This window comes from Doryrhamphus excisus, chromosome 5 (assembly GCF_030265055.1).
Source record: "Doryrhamphus excisus isolate RoL2022-K1 chromosome 5, RoL_Dexc_1.0, whole genome shotgun sequence".
In the NCBI taxonomy this organism is placed as follows: domain Eukaryota; kingdom Metazoa; phylum Chordata; class Actinopteri; order Syngnathiformes; family Syngnathidae; genus Doryrhamphus; species Doryrhamphus excisus.
The window spans coordinates 11,381,740-11,393,396 of record NC_080470.1 but is presented as its reverse complement, the minus strand read 5'-3'; the positions used below and the strand labels follow the sequence as shown (position 1 = coordinate 11,393,396).

At 41.8% G+C, this 11,657-nt stretch overlaps 1 protein-coding gene across 11 annotated transcripts in view; it reads right to left on the bottom strand.

Annotated features, from left to right (window-relative positions):
• Positions 1 to 4,455: 4,455 nt before the first annotated feature.
• sema6bb (sema domain, transmembrane domain (TM), and cytoplasmic domain, (semaphorin) 6Bb) overlaps positions 4,456 to 11,657 on the bottom strand; it is a 151,470-nt gene continuing 144,268 nt past the window's right edge. For all 11 annotated transcript variants that reach the window (XM_058074295.1, XM_058074288.1, XM_058074287.1 and 8 more), the window contains one exon: positions 4,456 to 10,318. In XM_058074295.1, the coding sequence (XP_057930278.1) occupies positions 9,414 to 10,318 (905 nt within the window). In that variant the 3' untranslated portion in view covers positions 4,456 to 9,413. The remainder of the gene's footprint in view (positions 10,319 to 11,657) is intronic.

The window sequence follows — 11,657 nt, the reverse complement described above, 5'->3', positions numbered from 1 at the left end:
TATAGTCTTTAGTATAGTCCTATACTATACCTATCCTATCAAGTCTTTTGTACAGTCTCTTAAGAAGACTAGAGCTGTCCTATAGTTTTAGTCTAGTTTTCGACTAGAGCTGCCCTATCGAATCTTTAGACTAGCCTTCTTAAAAGACTAGAGCTATCCTATTTAGTTTTCGGTATAGTCTTTTTAGAAGACTAGAGCTGTCCTATTGAGTCTTTAGTATAGTCTTCTAAGACAAGCTGAACAATCCAGTTGTAACTGATTCAATGTCCTGAGAATTTTGGTGTTCTATTTTTCCAAGGAACAAGTCAGTGCTTGTGGGAATTCAGTCTGGTTATGGCTTTTGGGAGGGAAACTGTTTGAGTGTCTTGAGTGGAAGAGGTGTAAGAGAGATAATGTGGTATAAAGCAAAGTATGGGTTCGCAGGGCCAGAAGGAATAGCTATTATTTTAAGTCTGGTTTGTTCGACTAATGTGAATACTCCAGTACAGTACACTTCTTAGTTATTACAGATGACCTCCACCTTGGATAATAAGCATAAACAGAATGACTCAAATGCTTGCAATGCTTACTTTTACTTACTTGTTGCTGTAGTCAACAACAAAACAAAGCAATTTATTTATTAATTAATATATTTTGAAAAACTGTGATAGAAGCAAAGGAGTGGCAAGGCATCACTGACTTTTTCAGACTTTTTCTGGGGGAAAAAAAGAAGTGCAGACATTTTGTTAGTGTAAGACAAATGATTGAGTGGCTTAAAAAGAGTAAATTATACCCCACAGTTGTCGGGGGTGCAGAGACAGACAAGCAGAGACATAGAGAAAGCAGAAAAGCAGAGAAATATTTTCTTCCAGCAAGAAAATAAAAAAATGGAGCTGTAGTGTTTGTGTTTCTCGTTTCTTAATTTGCTTCCAGGGAGATTGTCTTTAATAGGATGAGGAAACAAGACATCACGGACATTACGGATTCAACTTTGAGTCACCTCACGTCGCTTCAATTTACAGCATTTTTTTACATCCCAGCGGCAGAACATGTCAGAAATATATTAACCTTTGAACCGGGTCGCCAAGGTAACGCTGAGTTCCTGCAACAAATTGCTCAGCTGGACAATGGTGGTGGCGGATGTAATTCAGCCTCGCACAATACAGATAAACACCTTTGTGTGCACAGGCTACATACAAAAATGAGGACATTTAGTGGAGAAAATAATGGCGGATGGGACAAAAGGATTCATAACAACGTGCCGCCCCACTGCCCTGATAAACTCTGACATCTCCAAGTATGGCAGCTTTGTTGCATGAAACTGGAGCCTACCCTAGCTAACGTTCACACAACCACTCGCACTTATGGACAATTTAGAGCCTCCAGTCAGCCTCACATGCATGATTATGGGGTGATGGAGGAAAAAACCTGGCATGAACCCACACAAGCACAGGGGAGAACAAAAGCAAACTCCAGAACTCCAGAGCAGGAGTCCCTTTTAGAGTACATTGTGAACCTGCATGCAAATAACACTCATATAAAAATGTCCTGTACAAGACAGGCCCTTTTAATCACCACATATCGCCATGAATTGTAAACAGCTGAGGTAAACATAATGTTCGGCAGGCAAATGAGGTGATGCCACTGGGAGGACAGCATGTAATGGCTTAGGGAACTCATTAGATATTTCACATGACATCTGATAGCTGTCATGTCTCGAAAAACGCCATCTTGAGTGGAAGAGGTGTAAGAGAGATAAGGAGGTATAATGTGAAGTGTGGGTTTGCAGGGCCAGAAGGAATAGCTGACATTGTCGTCTTGTTCTTTCAGGGATTCATTAAGTCTGGTTTGTTTGACTGATGTGAATACTCCAGTATGGTACACTTCCCAGTTATTAAAGATGACCTCCACCTTGGATAATAAGCATAAACAGAACGACTCAAAAGAATCCACAAAGTCAAAACCTTCACAATGGTAAACACTATTAGAGCACTGACCTACATTTACAACTTCAATTTTAAATGTAATCTGCCCAGAGCCTTCAGAATCAGGAGTGCTGGCCAATTCCACATACACACTATTAGCAACATTCAGATTCGCCTCTCAGGCCTCAACTTCTCAACGTCTCAACTTGAATAATAAAAAAAACAAACACTCAAATAATAAATAATCAAGAGAGTCAAGTCCATAATATGGTTGCTCACAAACGAGCGCATGCACACGAGCCAATTTGCCAATCTGATTATAAAATGGCACCCCCTGGTGCTCAAGGTTCCGCCAAGCACCCAACACCCGTAAGTCTGAGTGCACAGGAAAACCAGGAAAAGTTAAAACAGGCAAATTAAAAACAGTAACCACCACCTTACAGCAAGTATTCGTGTCATATCACTTATTCACTCTTTCCTCTGCCAGTTATTAAGAACCACCACTTTGCTGATTAGAAATAAGCAGAGTTTGAAAAATAAACACAACATCAGAGCCTGTGATACCCTTGCTCACAGACAGGCATGTGACGTATCATCGATGCAATCACTCCTCCTTCCAGTTATTATTGATAATCACCACCTTGCATAATAGCAATAAACAGAACAATTTAAAAAGCATATGTGCTCGTACATGCACGAGCACATGTAGGCATGCAAAGTCGACGTGTCACATCACTTATTCCATCTTATTCCATCTTTCCTCTGCCAGTTATTAATAACTGCCACTTTGCGGATCAGAAATAAGCAGAGCTTGAAAAAAAAACACAACATCAAAGCCTCTGATACACTTGCTCACAGACGGGCATGTGACGTATCATCGATGCAATCACTCCTCCTGCCAGTTATTAATGATAATCACCACCTTGCATAATAGGGCCAGACAATTAAACAGAACAATTTAAAAAGCATATGTGCTCGTACATGCACAAGCACATGTAGGCATGCAAAGTCGACGTGTCACATCACTTATTCCATCTTATTCCATCTTTCCTCCTGCCAGTTATTAATAACCACCACTTTGCGGATCAGAAATAAGCAGAGCTTGAAAAAAACCCACAACATCAAAGCCTGTGATACACTTGCTCACAGACGGGCATGTGACATATCATTGATGCGATCACTCCTCCTGCCAGTTATTCATAATAACCTCTACCTTGCACAATACAAATAAACAGAAAAAGTGGAAATAATCCATAAAGTCAGAAAACTTGCAGTAATACAGTGTTGTGTAGCACTAAAGTATTATAGATGTAATGCATCCCCATAGTTTAGTCCACAAAGCCTACCTGTTATGTCACTGTTCTAAGTAGGCCTACATCCTGATCATTTGCCAATTAGAGCCTACACACTGCCTTGGCCCATCCTGCTGATTATCCCAATTACACTGCCGCCGCCAAGACAAGCTGCTGGCAGATGAATCAGAGCCACACTCGCTCCCTGTAAAGCACAGATGTGCCTGTCGTGTACTGTAATTGCTCAGTACCTCATAATGTGGACAGATGCCACTTTAGCTTCAATGAAATGTGGACAGATGTACTAACTAGACATTCAGTATCAGTACACACTGGAGCACACACAGCTGCACTGACGAGACACAGAATTAGGTGTAAACAATTTCATATAATCTAATAATATATTACCTTTTAAAAATAACAATGTCAGATCTCCTAAAAATGTACGTTAAAAAGCATTGTGACCCCATTGTGAGTATCTTATCTTACCTCAATGGTGATGTATGCAGCAGCTGAACGGGTTCACACATCATATGACCTCCACCTACAGGTGCCAGCTGGATGTTTTCCCAAAATATGACTTGTCTTCTTACACAATCCCCAGGCCGTCAGCTTGTCACCAATCCAACTGCAGGATATCAGCATGCATATATTTGTTTAATAAATATCTCAAACCTGCATGGTGCAACAGCTTGTACCAAGCATAATACTGTGTGTAAACGACCAGTGCTTTTCTGCTTTGTCCCACTAGAGGGCGCAAAACATCTACTATTGAAATTCTTTTGGAGTTCACGTGTAACTTACCTTTTTCCCGACTTATGTTTACTAAAAACGACATTTATCACGAAAAAAAATACATATATGTGTAAATAAATCAAAGACCAAAGACCAGCTGGGGATATAAACAGCACAGTGCCTACTCTGTCATTTCGTGTTTAAAATTGGTATTGTAGCTCATTAAGTATCACAGTAGGTTGATGAAAACAGACAACATAGGTTAACTCATAACAGTAAAGCAATTGTAATGCTGTAATTGTTAAATTAATATATACATATAGTTTCAATGTTTATTAGTTATGGCAAGGCGTGGGACGAGCTTCCTCTCGTGGATATTGCTGGTATTACAATGGCACCTGTGGAACAAAGTACCTGAACATTGTTGGGGTCCCCACCATTTCTAAACATGGTAATCCTAGAAGATCTAAAATAAAGCAGACTTCTTTTTAGGTTTTTACTCTTGAATGATGACAACTATAAAGTCAACGTTTGAGGGATTTATTCAGAATAAAAAAAAGTGACACAGCAAGGTCTCCATGCGGAGTGGTGGCTGGCAGAGCTCGCGACAATATGGACAATGGTGCACAAAATGTGTGATTGTAGTGTAGTGTGACATACTGTAGTAGTACTGTGTAATGTCATGTAGTCTAGTGGAAGTGACATGTAAAACTACTTAGCGTCACGTGGTGCAGTATGACATAATTGAATGCAATGTAATGTCAAGTGCTGTAATGTAACGTAGCGTACGATAGTATAATGTATTGTACAGTAGTGTAGTGGCCTCATTAGGGTCGTGGGGGTATGCTGGAGCCTATCCCAGCTGACTTTGGGTGAGAGGCGGGGTACACCCTGGACTGGTGGTATAGTGTAATATGTGTGAAGGTATGCAATGTACTGTTATGTAATGCGGTGTACTGTATTTTGATGGAGTTTCAAGTAATGTATTGTAATGCAACATAGTGTAGTGTAATATAATGTATGGTACTGTAGTCTAGTGTAGTGTAACATAATGTAATGTAATTGTGTGTAGAAGTGATGTAATGCAGTGTAGTGTTACAGTACTGTAGTGCAATGTAATTAAATTAAATGAAGTTGAAGCGTGCACGGTGCAATTATGGTGGACGGTGCATGCACGTGTGGCTTTTGCGAACACACATGTACTGTACAAGTTGTACACAGTGTACAAATTCACACATAGCTACATCTGTACACACACGCATACCCACACAAATAGGTTGTGTGGTCATGCAGCTCCTGCACTGAAGTAACACAAAAGAATCAAGGTTATGTACACGTCATTGTCATGTGACTATAAAGGTCACGGCGGCCACCACCTTTCACAGTAGCAGGAGACCGACCGCTGTTTTGGAGGAGTCCGTCTTTGATGCTGAGTCTGCGTTCTGAGTTCATCCATCAGTGCTGTCATAGCGTAACATGATAGTCTTCACCTTCATTGTCGACCATAATAATAATAATAATAATAATAACAAAATATCACAACAGTTCACAAACCATAGAAAAGCAAACATGACAAAAAGGGGACCATTGCTGACTAAATACAACTTTACATTAAAAAAATGCCAATTTTAATCTCACCTTGCTCATGTGCTTTAACTCCTCTCCTGTAGACTAAATCTTTTTTGGGGTGGGGTGCCGGGGCAGAGAACACACATCCTGCTAAGTGCTGTGGGCCAAAATGGCCCAAAACAACCCCAACATACCGTACTGCACAGACACAAGCAAACCACAACACAGGCAAGACATGATGGGTCAAGACAACAATGTTGTTTTTTTTTTTGCAAAGGACATTGACAAGAGACACACAAGAACATTCTTGTATGTGCACAATGCAATACAAGCAAAGCAATTTAGCACACAAAAGGCTTTGATCGTTTCTCCTAGAGGTGAATGAAAAGACTGTATTTTGTGGTGAATGAATGGGATTTACAGTTTTATCGATAAATGATTGAAGAATGGAGTTGTAGTGTGTGTGCAATTCAGGTGGCGGCAGAGGAATTATAGAAAACAGAAAGTATGATGGCTTTTCCAACCAGATGAAATATGAAACATTTTAAATAATCTAAAAATTGAATAAAACTAAATTTAAGACTACATAAAAAATATTTTGAAGGGAAGGAGAATGAAGTAGAGGAAAAAACAGGAAGTATGATTGTTTTCCTGAATAGACTTACATGATATAATAGAAAAGAAATACATTTTTTGGACTTTTGTTTGTGTGTGTGTGGGGAGGGGGTGGTAGGAAGTGTTGTGCTTTTTTAAAAACAGATTTACATCACTAAAATTTAACTTCTAAACAACTTTGACATCTAAAATCTAAATAACATAAAAACAAACAATAGAAAAATATAATTTAAAATATTTAACAAATTCAAAGATATATTTGAAAAATTTTATATTGAACTAAATATACTTGAATATCATGATGATGATGATTATAATTATAGTGACTTTCCTGATTAGTAAAATCAAATAATGCTATTATGGTTGTAGAATTGCACTGTGTCACTCTGGAGGGGGGGCATTTCAAATCATTGAAAAACACTGCTTTAATGTAAAGTCACTGAAACATTAGAAATAGATCTCATGATATGACACAGTGCAGTACTACATTAAAATTAAACACATTAACATTACCAATGTAATTGAATGAAATTAGATCGTAGGAGGAACCAAATGTCTCAGATACACACCGTCTGTACCGTATACACACGTGACATTTATGTATTAAAATACCTATTGTGCATCCAAAGTGCAGCAGCAGTACCTTTTCCTTGAGCCAGCCAGCGTTGACCTGTTTGTCTCTTTGTGTCATCTTAATTCATTGCCGTTCTGAATTTGGTTAAAGGGCTTCTATATATATAACCAATGTGTGTGTTTTGTCACTGGTGCCCGCCTGGTGTCTCCGTGGGGGGGTTGACGTGTCTCTAGTGATCTTCTCAGAGACTCATCAGGCCATTAGAGGTTGTCGCCATGATGCACTTGAGCTAATCAAGCATGTTTTAGTGGCGATGTGGTGCCAGGACACGGCTGGCTGAGCACGCTTCATTCACACTCAGGCCACGCTGGCATGAGACGCAGAGAGCTCAATGCTAATGACCTGTTTCGTGGCCGAGAACACTAATGTGGCGACTTAAACATCCTCGCAAAGCCTGACCTCATACTCCTCTTCCACCTCCCCCTTTATTCTGCTTTCATAAAACTCAGACATCACCGCCGGCTATGGCTGCTGAACTTTGAGACATCTTTGTACGTGAGGAAAATAGTATTTATTTTAAAAATAAATAAATCATTGAATTGAATTTAAAACAATTTACCTACGCGACCACTAGGGGCACCATCTCCATTGGTTATTTTACAACAAGGTGTCTGAAGTCAGTTGGGTTTTATTTTAGTTTGCTTGAGTTATTGGAATTTTAGGACACTTTTTTCACACAAACTTTTTTTTTTTTTTTTACAGTCTGAAGAGAATCTCTCGCTTGTTGTCGAGGGAAACATTTGGCAAAGAAGTCAGTCACTCCGAGATAATGATTAATAATAGATCTGATATCAGATCGCATAGCTTTGTGTTGAATAGTGAAGAAACTGGGACGCGTTACACTACTTCCTGCTCACACGAACAAAGAAAGCCACATACCATCATGACCCAAATGAACTGAAGCTATGTGTGGATGTAAACAAAAGATCACGGAGCAGCAAAAAAGCCTCTATTGTTGTGGGAGGGTGGGGGAGTGCTAAAGCCACACGGGGTGACACACTTAGCAGTGACCTCCTGTGCCAGCAAATCAGTGAATCACCAGAGTGGATGAAGCATACGTCGACCAAGCCGGGTGAGGTCTTATCAGCCGTGATGGATGGAGCTGCTGTCCTCCTCATTGGCATTCAGCGAGGCTTAGCTCCCTGACTCTTAGCTGCTATTTGTTAGCCGCACAAAGAGGCTCAGTGTTGTCAACAAGTGGCCTGCATGGAGCTCGGACCAGCACGGCTCACGTTTCCTCCTACAGGGTGGATAGCGAGGCATTTAGGGTCAGACCATACAAGGAATGGATGGAAAGGGTTGGAGGGGGTTTTGTTTCTTCAGTGTCAGCTTGTTGATAAAACAGTGAGATGGGAAAATAAACTTGTCTTTGTTCCCCTTTTTTATTTTGTTCATTATTGCTCTTTTTTTCTTCACTTCCAGCGGTTGGCCACGTATACCTCACACTTTAAACATGCGTGATGAATTTCCTTGAAGTTCTCATAAACAGGGAACACAATAACCCCTTTCACACAGTCCTTAAAATATGGTACATTTCCCGGCTTGTTGCTCTCTGTGTGAACAATACTGTGATGGAACGGGAGAGATAAAGTCAAATCAGCTTTTTTTCCGGCTTCCGAGGTCGTATCAGAGCCATAACAGAAGCAGCACAGCACCTGTGTGAAAAGGGAGCGTATACGTGACTAACTTCTCCTGCGCTGTTGTATTGAAATCAATTGCTTTCAAGTGCTTTCAATACATGCACGTTACGCATCTAATTATCTGGTACCTGGATTCTTTGTCACTTTTCCACACATAGGTACAGCAGTGCCCAGCTTTGCTGTCTGAAATGCACTACTGTTATGGCTCTGATGTTGCTAACGTGCGGACTTTCTCCCAGGGATGGGCTAGGCTCTGTGCTGATTGCACCTTGTAGCCTTTGTCCAAACAGAGCGTGCTACTTGGCTGCAACCAGCACAGATGTCGTTAATTCAGTCTAAAGATGGGACCTCAGTAGTAATTTCCGCAGTGCACTGCATGAAAACGGGATTTCAGAAGTTGGCTAATCCCATGAAACATATTGAGATTATGAATTTTCCTCAATGTTGAGATGTGGTCTAACGCCCATCCCTACAGTCTTCCTTTTAAAGAGACTTCATGATATCGGGTCACTTCACAGTTAAGACAGGACACTTGTTAGGGTTGTTAAGGCCATTCATACACACAGACACACACACACACATGCACACACATTTACCCCATGATGCACTGCTCTCTGGCACAGCTACAATAGTTAAAGTCAACAAGTGGGGTCAAGGGGGCAAGGAAAGCACAAAAATCAGAAAGTAAACAGTCCACTTGAAGTAAATCCAAGATGTCCAAAGTCAATGTGGTGAAGGGAGCCTCACATCGGCCAAGTCAAATTGTCTTTATTGTCTCCCGCTGTCATTGTCTTCACCTTTGTTGTCTGTACTCTGCTCTGTGGATCGCACCACTAAAGCCAGGGGGGTGCACCAAACAGGACAGTGGGCACATTATTTTTTTCTGAGCTCTCCCTTGCTTCTCGTCTCTCTCTGAATGACGTCAGGACATTGAATGACGGTGAGAGAGGACATTCGGGGTAAGCAGGACTGTCTAAATGGATGCATTGGTTTATTCCAGTTCACTGTTGGAGAGGACTTCACCTCACTGGCCACTAGGGGTTCTCTCTCCCATGTTCTTTACCAGAAGATGGCTGAAGTCGGCCAGCTGTCCGAGCCCCCGAGGCGGATGCATTTCGGGCCTGATGAGGCCCTGACGCTGGGGGTGGTACGACACACCATTGGTGCCGTTGTAGTTGTTGAGTGCCTCGTGGCTCCAGCGAGGCTCCCCATAGTCCATGTGGGGCGTAGGCGCAGAGACCACCCGCCGCCGGTCGGGGGAGTCCTGCGGTGTGGCAGGGTAGATGTAGTCTCCCGCTGAGTTCCTCAGGGCGCCTGCGGGACGGCTGCCGCCGTGCTCTCCCCGCTGGGTGGAAAGGATCAGGTAACGCTGGCGCTCTGCGTGCGGGGGCAGCAGAACCTCACCTGGCTCATCTATTCGGACCATCCCGCCCCCACCGCCGCCCTGTAGGAACTTGGAGCTCAGATAAATGACGGAGTTATTGGGGCAGGGTGTCCCCACTGCTGTGAGGAAGGTCTGGCTTTGGTCCCAGTCGGTGTCAGGCAGACGCATAAGCCGCTTTTGCTGGAGCGGAGTCTGCTCAGGGGTGGGCAGCAAGCCGGGGTCCATGTCTCCTTTGGGCCACCCATTGACCGTGACGAACGGGTTGTCCACCTGCGAGTTGCGACGCTCACCACCGCTGGTTCTCGTCACACTCATGACCGAGCCGCTGCGGCCTTGGCCCAGCATGCTTTGCTCCTTGTCGCTTTTGCGGCGGGCTCCCTTGGTGCCGGCTCCTCGACTGTGGCGGTGCCGGTGACTCATGATCCAACAGACGGTGAGGCCAGAGAAGAGGGCGCCTGTCGCGAAGGCTGACACAGCAGACACCACCAAGAGGTTGACCGACACCAGGCCGTCTGGCTCCTTGATGAACGTCTCTTGAAGCAATCCTAGGGACACACAAAAAAGGTCATCAGCTAACTCATACGGTCTTATATTTGTTTCGACTTCGACTTCCTAATTGGTCATAAGTCATTAACCATTTGTCAAGTATTTGAGGATATGATATGCTAGCATGTTCTCCAGCGCATTTTGATCATAACTCATAGGGGATGCCAAAAATGCAATTTCCGCGTTTGTGGAATCAGGGATGAATTTACTGTTAAATGCGGAATCTCGTGGAAAAAGACATAATAACAAACCGCTCAATTGTGGTGGAATCACTAACCATGTTGAAAACATGTCAAAGCGGTGACCTAAAACACTAGGTGAAAGTTGGCCAAAAAAAAACTTTGTAAGTACGGTACATGAACAGAAGCTAGCTGGGTTAGTCTAGTTTATCAGAGCATGTTAATGCGACTCAGGCTCAAGAAGAGACATGTTTAGTCTTGCATCTATTCTCACAACACACTTCAGGTCTTCAAAATAACAACGCTTTTTACACATCCTGTCTAATTGTGTAAAGAAAATAAAGTGTCATGAAAAATATCTTACATTAAAAATGCAATTGGAATTGCATCAGTGGCGACATGATGAGAATTGTGATTGATGATTTTGTAGAAATATGTGCAGAGCCCGCATGCCATATGAAAAGTTAGCCAAATTACCATACATTCATTTCGGAATCACTGGGCATGACGTATTGTATATAAAAAAATATTTTTACATTTTATTAAATTACATTAAATAAAAGATTTTTTTCAAGTAAAAAAAAATTCAAATGGCAAAAATTTGAATTTGGAAAAAATAAAAGATATTTCATAGGAACCTAGAAATGTCATTTACAGTTCAAAATGATGACACTCCATAAAAGCATCCCAATAGCATCTGCATTGCCTGTATTCCTTGAACTGCTCTGTGGTTGTGGATGGTTGCATCCTGTCCAGCCAATGCAGCGCTAGTTAATGCCCTTCATTACGTAAAGTGGAGAGTGACTTTAATAGCTACTAAAACAGTCTTCCTGATTGAGATTCGCTCTTTACATTAAGGCATGTTTCACAACATTAGCTTTATAAGGCACACATACAATTGTGGCATTAACTGGTCGTACCATGTCTTCCTACTTAATGCCAATTGAAAAAAAATAAAACAAACAGAAGGTTCTCTGTTTTGGGATGAATAGCATCATTGTATACAACATGCAGCTGAATCCCCTCTGATAATTATTAAAGATAAACGAATAAAAGTGCCACAGAACAGGATGCCATGGATCAATTAGGAACATGCCTGAAGAGAAGAAAAACTCATGGGACCAACAATAATAACAACAATAATAAAATTGCTCCAGGA